This window comes from Hetaerina americana, unplaced genomic scaffold (genome assembly GCF_022747635.1).
Source record: "Hetaerina americana unplaced genomic scaffold, ioHetAmer1.1.p SCAF_9, whole genome shotgun sequence".
NCBI classification, from domain to species: domain Eukaryota; kingdom Metazoa; phylum Arthropoda; class Insecta; order Odonata; family Calopterygidae; genus Hetaerina; species Hetaerina americana.
The window spans coordinates 76,677,698-76,693,517 of record NW_027287538.1 but is presented as its reverse complement, the minus strand read 5'-3'; the positions used below and the strand labels follow the sequence as shown (position 1 = coordinate 76,693,517).

Sequence of the window (15,820 nt, the reverse complement as noted above, 5' to 3'; positions counted from 1 at the left end):
TCTTTGTAGCAGTCTGTGTGGACTTTGATGTGGTGGTATTCAATATTATTGTTTTTTCTCTATTTAACCTAGAAGTAAATAATTTTTTTGTGGTGCTCTTGCCATGGTAATTTGAGCTTAGCTGACTCCCTAGCATAGGTTATGCTATTATCAGTAAAACATCTAACATACTTTCCTTGCAAAGTCTTCTATGCATGCAGATGTTGAAGATCTAAGTCTTCTGGGATTTTCTCTGCATTGGTCCATATTTATGGGACAACAGTTTTGCTGGCGTTGCAGTCTGCATCATTAGGTCAAAAGTACCTCTGACCTGTAGGCACCGACTGCGATTCTGGCAAAACTTTTGTCCCATAAATATGGACGAGCGAGGAATATAACCTGGAAGACTTAATTCTTCAATTTTACATTCTTCTTGGAAATGAATAAATAGTAACTTTGTGATTCCTCTGAAAATTTATTGCGATATGACCCGGGTTTCGACGTTCAACGTCATCTTCAGGTATTTGTTCATCCATTCCAAATTCACGCAGTGCGTTGATTATTTTGTAAGCATGGCTGAATGAAAGAATCAAATGTTGGTTATTCCCTGAATAGCCTACTACTACCAAGTAACCCACCTATTCCCCAATTGTCAAAAGGGCCTCAACTATGTGAAGAAATTAGTCTCCCATATACTTCGTGCAAGCGACTGCCAAGTTTTGTAATGCCTTATATGCTGCTTCCGTTTGCTCTAAATCATTTCGTCACCGTAAAAGTGTTAGTGCAATATGCATTTAAGTGACCAAGATCATATGATATTGTTATTTTTACCAATATCGAGATACTTACCTATACAGTGCAAATAAGGAGGGGGAATGTGTGGGAGGGCAGTTAATTACTCGAGCCCTGAAGAAGTCACACGGTCAATCACGATAGCCCCTGTCCACGACTTGTTGGTGAATGTAGGCATCGTAAATATTCGAGGTCTGTTCGAAAAGTATAGCGAATTTTGAATTTCCGCGGGTCACGTATATTTAATTTTTTTGTGGCGCTAGGTCTCTCACTTGTGCCAGAAAATTCGGCCATTTTGAGTGTTCAGTTGTTAACAGCTGTTTTTCCGGGACGTGTTTTGGCTTATATTCGATTTTTGCCTGTTCCAAAAAATGGATCAAAGAATCTGTACCAAATTTTATGTGAAAAACGTAAATAAGTACGCGGACGCATCCCGAATGTTGACGGTGGCATATGCAGAATCTACCTTGGACCGAAGCAACGTTTATCGGTGGTACATTTTGTTCTCAGATGACCGAGAAGATGTGAACGACGAAGAGCGTGCCGGAATCCCGAGCACGTCAGCAACAGACGAAAACATTGTTGAAGTGAAGCAAATAGTATTGGCCAATCGTCAAATCACCGCTAGAGAAGTTGCTGAAGATCTAAACTAATCGATTGGCTCGTGCCATTCGATTTTTACCAATGATTTGGGCATGACATGGGTCGCAGCGAAATTCGTACCGAAAATACTCAATGTCGACCAAAAACAGCGAAGCATTAACATTGCTAATGAGGTTTTGGACTCTGTCCGCGACGACTCAAATTTGCTCAAAACTGGTGACGAATAATGGGTTTATAGTTTTGACTTGAAAACTAAAGCTTAATCATCCCAATGGAAGCTGCAGTACCAGCCAAGACCGAAAAAAGCGCGCCAAGTTCGGTCGAATGTGAAAGTTTTGCTCAAAGTTTTCTTCGATTGCAGGGGCCTGGTGCGTTGAGTTCTTGCCACAGGGTAGAACGGTAAATGAGGAATATTACCTGCAAGTTATGCGCAAAGCAATCAACTAAAAACGCCCGGATTTGTGGAAGGACAAAAATTGGCTTTTGCACAATGGCAATGCCCCTGCGCGCAACATCATTACTGCGAATTTAGGGCCAAATACAAAACACTAATGATGCCGCAGCCACCGTATTCCCCAGTGACTTTTTCTTGTTCCCGAAACTGAAGAAGCCCATGAAAGCTACGCTACGATTGACGAGATGAAGACTGCATCCAAGGAGGAGCTGAACAAGATCGCGTAAAATAATTTTTTAAAGTTCTTCAAGGATTGGCAAAAACGCGAAACCCACGCGAGGGTTGATGATTTAAAATTTTCAGTGGCACAACCTGTGGCCGTAAGGAGAAGCTACATATAGTATGTACTTATCTCCCATAAGCATCGGGAGAAGTGGCTTAAACACTTGAACGACCAACACAAGAGTAATGAGGATGGTTGAAGGGTGCCGATTCAAAGCAGAAAAAAGTTTCTTTGAACTGGAATAGAACTACGGACCTGACGGGGCGATGCTCATACCACTTAGTTGTCAAGGAAACTTAAGTAATACGGGATCCGTGGCGTTGTATGTCCCGATCTTTTGGCTAAGAGACAGCGCTCGGGAGCAATTCCGTTGTCCCCTCCTCTTTTCATGTCTGCCCATTTCTTTGGTGGTGGGTGAAGTAGCTAAGAACACCGTTTAGTTTCCTCTTTTTTTTAAATTAACGCGTTGACTTATTCAGAGAGGGAACAGCCGTGAGTAATATGCCGTCGAATGGACTAGTAATCTGCCCGGCCCGTCTTTCGTGCAATAAGTGATGCACCGAGACACCCTGGCCCGACTTCTTACCGACTCTAGGCGTGGACCTCGGCCGGGAGGGGGGGCGTGCCGCCGGTCCACACCTCCCCACCGCCCCCCTTGCCCTTGGCGCGGTGCGTGGTGGCGTGCGGGAGCGTCGTCGTCCTCTCCTGCTGCCCCGTGGTGGTCGCCCGCTGGGTGGTGGTGCTCATCTCCATTAGAGTGCTCCGCGCCTCTCGCCTCCGCCCCTCCGACGCCAGCTCCACCGGCGGCAGCGACATGGTCAGCGGGGGCGGCGGCACCTGGTTCTCCCCGCCCACGGCCCCCTCACCACCTGCGGGCGGGGAAGGGGAGAGGTCAAAGGCGAAAAGGTGTCCCTCCGCTCGCTCTCTTTTCGCCACTTCCGAGTCGCGACCGGGGAGGGTTGGTTTAGTAGTGGGGTAGGAAGGTCGGGGTGCAATGGCACCGTCGTCGTTGGCGGGGGTTGGTCGATCGGAGGATTGTACTCTCATCGGGAAGTTGGGGAAGGAATATCGTGAAACGGGGTGATGAAGTTGTAGTTCAGATACTGTAATGTACATTTTGTCCGAGTATTACTATTATTAATGTGAACACGCTATAATAATTGTCGGATGCAGTATAGCCCCGACAGCAAACGGAAGTTTTCGTTGAAAATGCGGAATCGTGGCCAGAAATTGTGGAACAAGACGACCATTTGTACCTTTATGGTTTTCTGGACGATGTGCCCCCGGATGTATCGAAACGGCTGAATAACTTACTTTTGGAGTTTGCTGATTGATTGAATTAGTAATATCTCTTTGGCTGGCACCGATCAGGTAAAACATCTACGACAAGGCCATCCTCCCTCTGTGCCTCTCTCACGCCCAATGGAGTCTCCGAGGGCGGCGGGGCGCACTCTCCTGACTCATAGCTTCGGGGGACGGCCCACATGCGCCGGCAGAACGTCGTAGGAGACATTTGGGAATCGCGCGGGAGTGACTGTTTTGTAATCCATTGCCTACCATTGACTTAAGGTTTCACTAAAAACCTTTCGCAAATGACCGTAATGCTATACAACGCTAGTGCGACACTTGGCAATTAGAATTAAACTTAAAAAGTGCGTAGTCATAAATTGTTGGAAAAAGAGAAATTCTCCCCCGAATGCCTACTGCATTGGGAACACCGAAATGGAATGTCGAGGCTCAATTTAAATACCTAGGCGTTACCCTCACTCACGATCTCTCCTGGGTGAAACATATACGGGGAATAAAAGCTAACAAAAATTATTATTTATTAGAATTAGATGAAAAGGTCAAGGAGGAATATTTATTATCTGTCGTTGGGTAGGCCTCGTTTAGAATATGCTGCAAGTATATGGGATCCTCAAGAAGTTGGATTAATTTCCGAATTGGATCGCGTGCAGCGTAGAGGAACTAGATTTGTAAAACGTTGTTATGATAAAATTAGTCGTGTATCCAAAATATTAGAGCATCTAAGCTGGGAATCACTCGAGGAAGAGCGAAGGTTAAATTGCAGATTGAAGCTCTAGCATAAATTGTAAGGTCTCTATAGCAGTGATGTTGAAAGCGTATTATTGCCCCCATCGTACTGCGGTAGAAGAGATCATGTCAATAAAATTGGAGAGATGTGAAGAACAAAAGTGAAAACAGATAGATTTGAGAGGACATTTTTTCCACGAACGATAAGGGATTGGTAGTGAAACTATCTTCGCGTCCACATTCTTGTTGCATTCCCTTGGTGCATTGCTGAGAAAGAAATTAGAGAACAAGGTTATCTTTCGCTCGTTACGCCTCATTTATAAAATGCTGCTGGTGAATGGGATACTCAGGAAGTTGGATAGCTTGCCGAATTAGATCGCGTGCAGCGTATCGGAGATATATTTATAAAACGTTGTTATGAGAAACTGAGTTGCGTGTCAAAATGATCAGAGGAGCTAAGTTGGGAACCATTCACGGAGCGAAGGTTAAATAGCAGATTCTCGTACATAAATAGGAAGGATGTCTCTTTAGCAGTGATGTTGAAATATATTATTACCCCCATCGAATTACGGTAGGCGAGAGTATGTAAATAAAATGAGAGAGATTAAGAACAAATAGATTGAAGATGTGATATTTTCCGCGAACGATTATGGATCAGAATAACATCCCACCATGTTAGAGGGGAGAAGAATTTTAGATCGGAAGCAGTCTAGTGTGTATGAACACCCTAGCGGGGGTGCTAATTAATATTAATAATAAAATAATTGCTGGGCGCATAACAGAACCAGTGCGATAAGAAGATATGACAATTAATTGAGACAAAACAGGGTTAGTAATGCTATCCAGAAATAAAAGAGTAATGCTAAGCATTGAAATAGGAGGCCGTCGACTAGATATGGTAGAAATTTTTTGGCAGTAGCAGGGGGCATTATTAGGGGTGTCGTTATCAACTTCTAAGCGAATTAGTCAAAGTTTAGAGAAACTAATCACGTAGGAAAATTATTCACCGACAGAAATTGCAATACTGTTTGCATACAGGCAATATTTATTGCCGATTTCTTACTCCCGAAAAATATATTTCATTAATGTTTGCATTTAACATGAAACGCGGAAGAGTGTGGTAGATGATCAAAAACGTTTTCAAGATGGGTAGAGTGATCAAAAATACCCACCAGATACTAGTTCAAAAGATTATCTATTGGAGCGCGATCGAGTATTCTTCAGTCACTGTGAACTTGAGTGTGAAGTTGTAGCGTAACATCTACCCTTTTTTGTATGGGTGCTTCAAAACACGCACAGAGTAGCTGCAATTAGTCGATTATTTCGGAAAGAAACACTGAATAATGTTTGGGGGATGAAGTCTTCTGTTTCATCTTATAAAACTGAAAGGATCTGAGGTTAGCAGTAACGGAATTTCGAATGCCTGTGAGAATGACAGACGCAATAGCATGCGACTTCCCTCATCACATGTGTAGAATTCAAGACAATTAATAGTTGGTAGCGTCTTACACCTGTTTTCAATAAATTATTACCTAATGCTACGACGTGGAAGAGGAGGCTAAGAGCAATCTTACCTAGAAAAGTCATGACAGGCTCTCTTTGCTAAGACTTTTGCGTAAAAATTGAATGAGAAATACAATCGATCTTAATTCATTCGTCGTCTTTACGATCAGGAAAAAATTTATGGCGTTCGGTTGATGCAAAAAGATGGTAACCCTGACGCCAAACCCAAGTGCCAAACTGCAAATTTTAGCTGAGATATGCACCGGTAATCGTGTCTCCGAAAGTTCCCAGCAAAGACTCTGGTGAATGACGCACGTTATTAAAAAACGATTTGGTGCCAGATTTATGGAGGACACAGCTTAAAAATCACAATCGCCGATTGGGTCGAGAGTGGCTTTCCTGGCGAGAAGCAGTGACCTCGCGGGAAATAAAAATTAGCGCTTGAGATCGGATCTTTTATGACTTGAAGACGCAATATGCCATTATCACCGTTCTCGACGTTCCATAGGACCTCTGATAAAAAGCAGCTAGTGGATATTATTATTTTTAAGGTTTCCAACCGAAAATGTTGGTTTTTCTGCGTAATATTTGCTCATGATAGACCTTTGATTTATAATGATCTTAACCCATACATCTTACACGTACGAAATATAAAACGTCCATGTAGGTGGCCAAAATCACATGTTTATAGATAAACAATGTACGCATGCTACCTCAAATTCTTGACTTGGTTAAATTCAAAGAAGGCTTCGGAAAGAGTGCAAATGATACACTTTCCTTTTACCGCCTGTGCCAGTCACTCGTGTCATCTTTCCGCAACCTGTAGCACACTATTTTATCATAACTTATAATGCCATTTCACTTCCCACTCGAACAAGTTTTTTTTAATTCCACGACTTGACCAAAATAAATTTCAGGTACAAGGAAAAGTAGAGGCTCAACATAACAGAGTGGAGAATCGTCTGCAAGGGAAAAACTATACCTATTATAAAAGACGATATGACGGATACCGTGAAGGCTGCATGGTTCGGGGTTTGCTCGCGTGTGTTGCTCTCTGCTAAAACGCAGTTTCTTAAGTGTAACGCAATACACGTATAAGGACTGCCAAAATCGCATCGTCACTTCGACCAGAAGACGCCAGCTGTAGCATTAGCGAAAATTTTGTCAGCAGAAAGCATCACGCGCGGTGAAACCCGGAAGCCTTCACAATATTCACGCCGCGAAAGCCTTTGCACCGTTTTCATTAGACAGATGAGTTATTAATAGATCCAGAGAGATTCAGGAAAGGTGGAGAAAATACTGAGAAGAGCGCAATGGCAAAGATGATTAGGGAGTATACCCTTATCCAGGAATATTGAGAGGTAGCGAGATTGAAAAAGCGCCTTGATGGGGAATGTGGTCGAATCATAGTTGGAGGGCGAATAGATTAGACCCCGCCGGATTGCTAAAGAGTTTCGGCGAAATCGAAAGGAAGGGATTCTCAAGGCTTAAACGCAGTTTTCATGAGAAAGGAACTTAGCCAGAAGTCAATTTTGACTCCCGTTCCGAAAAAGTGTGAAGAAGATGCACGAGGGTAGTTTTAAAGGTCCTCGGAATCACCACCAGATGTCAGTGCATTCCGTAGTAATAGGTATGAGTAGTCACATTCCACATCAGTACTCCGGGATGAAATCTGTGGTGGTGCGGACGCCCCTCTGTTGTTGTTGTTCCCGCGAAGTGATTTGTGAAGATGGAAAAAAGCAGTGATTAAATATTTTGTAAAAAAAGATATTAGCGCAAAGGAAATGCATTGCGGCTTTCAGAACCCACTGGGAGACTCCGCTCCTTCATATTCAAGAGTTGCCAAGTGAACAAACTAGTTTAATTTTGGTCGAGGCAGCTTAGATGATAATTCGGATGGTGGTTGACCAAAATCTGCCACTATCTCAGACATTATTGCAAAAGTGCATAAAATGATCATGGAGGATCGCCGAGTGAAAGTTCGAGAAATCGCTGGAGCTGTTGGGGTGTCATCCGAACGGGCATATCGCATTTTAAAAGTGGAATTGGATATGAGAAAATCATCTCCAAGATGGGTGCTGCGACTCTTGATGCAGGATCACGAAGGCATCAGAATGGAAATGTCTGTACAACGTTTGACGCATTTTAAGAGCAACCGACAAAACTTTATGCGCCGGTTCGTAACCACAGATAAAACTTGGGTCCACTACTATACCCCAGAGACAAAACAGCTGTGAAAGCAGTGGAAACATGTTGTATCACCACCGCAACCAAAGAAAGTAAAGGCAACACGGTCGGCCGGAAAGGTGATGGATGGCTTCAATTTTCTGGAATGTGAAATGGACTCTGCTGGTAGATTATCTTTCCACTGCTCAAACAATATTGAACAATGCTACGCCAAATCCCTGGACAAAATACAGAAAAACATAACACGAAAAAAGGCCATTTTTGGCAAGAAAGAAAGTCATCTTTCATAAAGACACGCCCACACAAGAGTGTCGTCGCGATGGCAAAAATACGTGAACTAAGATACGAATTGTTGCCACACCCCGCTTATTCACCTAATTTGGATCCACCAGATTTCCATCTCTTCCTCGAGCTCAAAACCTTTTTCTCGGTGGACGGAGATTCTCTTCAAACAAAGGACAAACAGCCGAAGTAGACAGGCATTTTGCAGGCCTGAAGGAATCTAATTTTCAAGATGGAATATGGGCATTGGGACATCGCTGGACCAAGTGAATAACTCTACAGGGAGACTACGTTGAAAAATAAAATAAGGGTCACTGAGGTAAGTCGTTTATTTCTATTCCATTCCGAGAACTCTTTAAATGACCCTCGTATTTGAGGACTGTAGGAATAGACATTTGATTTTGAATGTAGCTAAGGTAATATTAAAAATTTTTCAGCAGTAGGTGCCCAATTAAGCAAACGCCTAAACAGGGGAAGCTTTAGGAAATGGAGAGTAACACGTTGCGCTATTGCAGTGATGAGAGCATTAATAGAAAGGAAGATAGAAAGCATAATCAGGACGTGCGCTTCGTGGATTTTGTGCCGTGTTCATAGAGTGACAGTGTAAGAAGCAGCAAGCTACGAAGGAATGAGGAAGGAACTAATTTAAGCAAAAGAAAGAGGAATTTTTCAGGAGACATTGAAGTTAGCAGTTGTTATGGAACGTCCAGAAACTACCTTTAAATACGCACAATGCCATGAGTGAATACATGTAATTATGACTAACAAGAGTATCTTGATTTGATTTCTGTAGGTATCAGATTTTAGCAAATGACACAATAGTTATAGACGCAATAGAATATATAATGGTATATTCCAATAGAAATAATAATCGCAGCTTGGATGGATGATTTTGAGATGTTAGATTGTAGATGACTTGCAGTGGAGTGAAAAAAAGGAAGAATATCAAGAGTACAAATGTCTCAACAGGAGAGGATGATGTTGGGAGAAATAGCGAGAGGGTAGGCCATGTGGCCGTGCTGGAAATCAGTCGATTGCCGGCGATTGTGATGCGTGTAGAAGGGAGAATGTCGGGCAGATGGCGAGGCGGAGGGAGGGAATGGGAATGAAGGGAGAAGCGAACAGAATACGGATGGGGAGAATTATTGAATGTAATGCGGAATGTGATGGAGAATTCTTGCGCCTCGCTGCCAGAGGGGCGGATTGTCGCCCTCCTCATTCGGGTGGAGGGCGCCGCGCATCGTGGGCAAGGCCTTACTTCATGCTCTGCGTGAACCTCGGAGGTCGCTATCCGCGCACGGAGTCCTGCCCAAGAATGGTGCGCATTCGGGAAAGGGCAAAAGCGCTGACGGGAAGGTATAGGCCGCGATGACATTTGCGAGTGTCTCAAAGGGCTTCTGTTTACACCGAAATGCTCGTTTATTTTAAATATGTTTCGTTAGTTGGAGGAGAAGCTAGTTATTTAAGGAGAAATGTTATCTTTCGCTGGTTATACCTCATTTAAAATATGTTAGAAGTATATACATGGTCCCTGTAGGATCCTCACGAAGTTGGATTGATTGACGGATTGGATTGCGAGCAGTGTAGAGGAGCTACATTGGTAAAATGTTATGATAAACTGAGTAGGGTATCCAAAATATTAGAGCAGCTAGGCTGGGAATAACTCACGGAGCAAAGGTTAAATTACAGATTGAAGCTCTTGCATAAATTGGAAGGTCTCTTTAGCACTGAGGTTTAAAATGTATTATTACCCCCATCGTATTATGGTAGGAGAGATCATGCTAATAAAATTAGAGAGATTAAGTGTAGAACAGATAGATTTATGATGCAATTTTTCCACAAATGATAAGGGATCATGAGGGTCATATTTGGGTCAAAATTAGTCTGGTGTGTACTCACCGCCTGCCACACAACTTAGTGGTGCCTTGCAGGGTACTAAATACTGAATATAAAATATACAATAACAAGGTAGACTGCTGACAATAATAACATCAAACTGTTTTCCTCTGTGAGGCACGCCCCCGGGCGTCGCCTTCATCCGTTCATGCGCGTGGACATCCTTGAGGCGCGGTTTCCTTCGGCCAAACAGAAGAAAATTTCTTTAGTTTACAATATATTTTTTGCATTTCTACTCTATTTATTTTAACATTGTGTTTGTGATATGATGACGTACAAGCACGTGCTTTTATATGTGCGCGTTTATTCATTTGTGGAATAACTCGTATGTAATCTGTAGCCGTGTGAGGAGGTTGCCCTGAGAAAGCACACGCTACGAGCTGTGGTGTCTAGCAGGGGTTTGAAAGGTCAAATTGAGGGACGTGGCCCACTATGACCCAGGAGGAATCCCATGAGAATGTACCCATTATATAGGAGCGAATTTAAATGACTTGAAGTGTTCCATGTTTCGGTTTGCTCTTTCGTAAAATTCATCGGAAGAACCACCAAAATGAAAGACTTCGTTCGCTCTTTTTCGGAAATACGCGGATGTACATGATGCCCGTAATGAAGTAGGGTTGACCGGGGAGAACCCGGCACGTGATTCGGCCCTCGTGGGCGTGTCGCGGCGATCCTTTGCGAGTGAACCACGACGATGTCTTTGGGATGCGATGCTGTGTCGCGGTATTAATAGCGGCGGAGTCGCAGGCGCTGGCCCTCCCGAGGCGTGGACCACGAAGCAATGCAGCAGCCACCCCCGGGAGGCATCCGGGGGGAGATGGGGCGTACCTTGGGTATGGGGAGTGGGCGGCGGCGGGGGCGAGCACGGCGCCTGGGGAGGCGCCTGAAGGTGGCCCTGGAGGCGGGCGGCGGTGGCGTTGTGGTGCCCCGGGGGCCGCGAGCGTGGGTCCCACAGGAACACGTAGTAGAGCGAGAGCATGATGGCCGCCAGGGACACGGAGAACACGTACGCCATGACGGTGAGCACCCGCACTATCTTCTTGTTCTGCTTGCGTTCGTAGAGGCGGTCCTTGGACTCCTCTCCGGCGAACCTCACGCCGCCCCCGCCCTCGCCCTCGTGCACCACGCCCCCGCCCCCGCCGCCCCCACCGCCCCCCGACCGGGAGCTCATCTTGCCCTGGCGGTTGCGACGCACCGAGTGCGGGAAGCCCGCCACGCTGGTGCACGGCCGCCACAGCACCACCGCCTTCGGGCGGCGGGCGCGACGTTCTCAGCGCCCCCGAAGTGGCCGACTCTCAGGGCGTCCGTCCGCCGCTGCCCCCTGTTCTCTTCTCGCGTGCACCAATCTTCGGCCTCCACTCGCGGCGAGAGACTGCTCCCTTCTCCGGAGATGTTCCGCACTCCCTCCGTCGGCGGGGAGGCAAACAACGTCGCACGCCCCTCTTTCCGCCCGGGATGTGGGCTGCCGACTCGGTCCACGGGGGGTATCGGCACCCCGGGTCGTCTTAGATAGAGAGGGAGAGGGGGGGGCACGTCCTCCTTAGGCGGTCAACTAGAACCCTTACTCCCCCGGATGTGACGTGTCCGGTGGAGGAGGGGAAGGGGTGTCTCATGTTAACACACACACACACACGAGGCCCCCCTCCCGCCCTTCCGCCTCGCTCTCATCCAGCCGCGCCCTCGATCAATACGGGTCCAGGGAGAGAGGGGTGGGAGGGCGCCATGTTTACGGCGCCCCCCCTCCTCTCGCACGCGTGGATTCATCGTCGTTCCCCACGTGGGTGCCGCTCCCCCCCCCCCCCCGTGGTGCGCGACCCCTCGCACCGTATTTGCGAAGCGTTGCAGGGAAGGAGAACGGGATGACGCGGCACTGCGCGCCTCTCCTTACCCACTGACATCCGTGGTGTCGGACGAATGACCGGCGATCGCCATTGGCCTCTCTCTCCCTCTCCCCAGCCTAGGCGTCCGTTCGATGCTCATTGACCCCGCTGGACAATCGCCATTGCTCCTTCGACCGTCTGGATTCCCCCGCGATGTTTCCGATTGCCGGCCCTCTCTTCGTCCCTCGCAGGCCCCCTCGGGAACCGGCTCCCGCCGCCCCTCTCTATTTATAGCGTCTGTCTCCCGTCCCGAGCGCCGCTCTATGAACGTGCGCTGCAAACATTGATCCTCGCCACGTCTCCTCTGCGACCGACCGACGGGATGATTCCTCTTCGGCCCATACGCAATATTGCGTACGGACGATTGCTCAGGCGATGCACTCCCCCCTCGACGGCCGCCGCCGCGTCTCTTCCGGTTGCTCCGGGCACCCCTGCGACGTATGCGACGAGCACCCACGGCGGTGCAATCGGTTGCCGCCTTACACGGGGTCGATCAACATGATCTTGGCAGCCTTCGCTTGTTTACCACCCGCCTTGGAAATGCATCATCTTATGCACTCATCTCGTTCTTTTGGGAAGCCGCTCTTTTCCCCAAGGATTTGTGATATTAATATACGAAAAGAAACGGTTTTCATTATTGTACTCCAACACCTCATTGTAGAACGAACGTCTTTTTGACACATCCGTGAATTTGGTGATGTTCAGATTTCATCAACACATTAAAACCTGATGAATGTCAACTTCTTTGGCTTTCAGATCTTGCTCTTCAGCTCTTGTCTTTCAAGTCAGTCTGTTTCAAATTGTGTTCCTCTCTGAAGAATTCGATAGAGATGCCTTACTGATTCGCAGCCAGGGATTTTGCACTTAGGGCAGTGGAAAGGTTTTCGTAGGGGTTCAAGCTCATCTTTTTACCTTTAGCCGCTCCTGATACTACCGCTAATTTGATAGATTCCCCCGAACGCAAAGGTGAAAGGGGAAGACGCGAAGGCTGGAGCTAAAAGGCCAAGCGAAAGGTAGAGTCAACGCAGCGTCCGTTCCTGGCTGAGACGGCGTCTGACCCCAGAGGCGAGGTCGGTCATTTAAAGTGATGCTTTCGCGTTAAAAGAACCATCGAGGTAGGCAATTGGAGAGCCCCTCAATCAAAATTCTCCAGAGAAAAATATGTGGACGGAGTTAATGGTAAAATTAGCATTCTGGCACCTACATGTAGCAGTATCCTACCGTTAGTAGTAGGTGGTAGTGGTGTTATAAAGTTTTTGTAAAAAAACACCAAGTTTGCGTATTCAGTGATCATGGATTTTCACAAAGTAGAGCCTGAAAACCATTGCCTTAATGCGAGGGTTGTTAGGGGTGGTGTGGCGGAGGGGAAGAGAGCCGGCGGGGCGTAATACTTAAGGGCGGGGAGGACGCAGTTGAGGGAGAGAATAAGTATCATGCAGAGATTGAAGCAGGCAGTGGGGTTGTGATCCCGGTGCGTGTGTCGCCAGGCTCCCTTGGGGTTGGCATAATCATCGCTGACTGGTTTAAACGACACAATGGACTTAGGTTCACTTGTCACTTGAGTTATCAGGTAGATCATATCATGGTTGGGCATATATTTATGAAACATCATTTAGTATTACAAACCCCGATCATAATATAACACTTTTGAAGCTTGACGCGAAAAGCCGGTGGAGGGCGAAAGAAGAATGGAGGATGGAATGAAGAACACAAAGTATTTTGCCACTGCTCTTGGAACGATGGAAAAATACATTCCATGAACATGGACTTCCACAAAGCCGATCCAAAAACCATTGAATGAAAGAAAAGGAGAATTGATTGGACACCTTGGCTTGGGCACGACAGCTTAATGATGACAAAAGTGGAAGGAAAAGAGGGCTCATTTGTAGACTTCGATCATTGTATAGCACTCATGAAATTTAACTTCAAGAGGATTGAAAGGAAACGGTGGATGAAAAAATGTGACATGAAAACTGTGAATGCATTACCAAAGAACTCTGAATGGCGAAGAGTGCTGGGTACGGTAGAAAAATATATGGAAGTATCCCAAAAAGTGGTCACCGAAAGAAAGAGTAATTAGAAAAATGACGAGGAAGCTGCAGGTGGACTGCAGAAGAGATTATTGTGATAATACAAGGAATTGGAATGGATAATTATAGGGAAAACACTTGAAGGAGCGAAGCAGACTTTGATAAGAAACGACGAACTAATGGGCAAAAGCTGGAAAGAGGATTGCGAGGAGAGTTTATGGAGGAAGAACGAAATAATTGCGCAACAGAGAGCGGGAGAATTGGCGCAGCTGTCGGGTGGCAAGCAAGGGAACTCCTTTTGCGCTCTCAGAGATACGACTCAAACCGAAGCAAAAAGATCCAGGTGAGATGAAGGAATTACAATGAAGAACAAAAGAACAGGGCCTGTTACTGGTAGTTAATGAGTTTTCTGTTGTTGCGTCGACTGCAATGGTCATTTTGCACGCATATAAGATGAGTTCAAAGTAGAGTTTTTTAAGAAAAAGTTTTGCTGATACATTTTCAACTTTATTCGTGATTGTCCTCGCTGCTGGATATTCATCACCCCATCTGATTCTTCCATTGTTTGCGAACGTTTTCTTTGGAATACGTTTTGTGGGATGCTTCTTGCGCCGAATTCACGTCACTCTCCTCTGCGGTTGAAAATCGACGTTATTTCAGGGTTACGCTCACTCTGGGAGAGAGGGAAAGGTCGTCGGCTGAGGCCAAGTCTGGAGAGTAAGGCGTGATTGTCTGTCGCCTTGTGTTTAACAGACAATCGCAGGTAAGTAGGGACGCGACACATCATCCAACTCTGATTCCCCGTGGGGTCAGGCCTCCTCTAGCGCACAGCACCACCCAGACACCGTAAAACTTACCACGTAGAATTTTTTTGTTTATCGTTTGACCACGTGGATCAAATTTATAGTGGACCAGGCCCATCCAGTCAGAAGAAAATAACGACAGAACCTTCGCGCGACTCATGGGGTTTTTTCTGTCAAGGTCCTTTGATCCTTTCCCTTCGACGATTGCATTTTAGTTTCATACTCGTAGCCATAAGTACGCGTTTCTTCGTCTTTTTGATCATCGGTCTGCAAACACGACAAGAATTTGGCGGAGACACCATTCATTTCGGGAAGTGCGGCCTTAAATGGGAAGTGTTTCCTTCATAATTGCATGGAATTACCGATCCGTACTCTCCCAGCAATCTCTCGGAGACTTTAGTGGTGATATTTTCGAACCAATGCACGAATAGCTTCTCGTTTGATGACTTGTTGATGCGGAAGGTCAACCTGGCTGGTCTGGGACCTTTATCGGCTGGTGATGCTCGGAACGCTTGAACCGCTCGTAATTCTCCGTCCTCACCATGCAGTCTTCAGAAAATGCTGGATAAAGGAATTTAAATGTCTTTGTAGGATTAAGCAAAATTTAACTCAAACACGTTTTTCGTCGAGGTCTTTTGTTTCCAGTTTGTTAGAAATCCGACGAGAATTTAGCACTCCTCCTCACCCTAATGGTCGAAAACTAAGTGTGATAGTGGAACGCTTCGATCAGTGTTGTGTTGCTGAAAGCTGCCTTTATCTACAGCCTTTTGTTTGAGCATACTCTGGGCAATGGATGGCGTTCTGTGGAAAACGTTCGTAGTTTATTTGGCGCATCTTTTATGCAAATTAACAGGAATAAGTGAAGTGTAGAGCATGAATAGGCAATAATTAAAAAAGTCTATGTAATCCGGAAAATAATGAAAAAGTTGAAAATCTCGGTATTTTTATGCATTAAGTTTATAAATACGTTGATATCCAGCTGTTATCGTTGTAGCTAAATACTTGCACGTCCTTCGGTCCCTATTCAAGAGTTAGATAGTAGATGAGACTCCATTGTCTCAATCTCTCCCCAAATAAAGACGACTATCTATCTATTTAATGTGAAGTTGGTCCAGTACACTTTGATACTTATGGCTCTCCACTAAACAAGCTCC

General features: G+C 45.8%; 1 protein-coding gene across 2 annotated transcripts in view; it reads right to left on the bottom strand.

The window, feature by feature from the left end:
- Positions 1 to 15,820, bottom strand: part of inaF-D (trp-interacting inaF-D) — a 48,571-nt gene that overhangs the window by 2,922 nt on the left and 29,829 nt on the right. The window contains exons 1-2 of one of the 2 annotated variants that reach the window (XM_071597618.1): positions 10,782 to 11,508; positions 2,638 to 2,920 (exon numbers count right to left, since the gene is read on the bottom strand). In XM_071597618.1, coding sequence (XP_071453719.1) covers positions 2,643 to 2,920; positions 10,782 to 11,124 — 621 coding nt within the window. In that variant the 5' untranslated portion in view covers positions 11,125 to 11,508 and the 3' untranslated portion in view covers positions 2,638 to 2,642. Of the gene's footprint in view, positions 1 to 2,637; positions 2,921 to 10,781; positions 11,509 to 15,820 lie in introns of those variants that run through there. The other variant, XM_071597619.1, reaches the window with a different exon arrangement.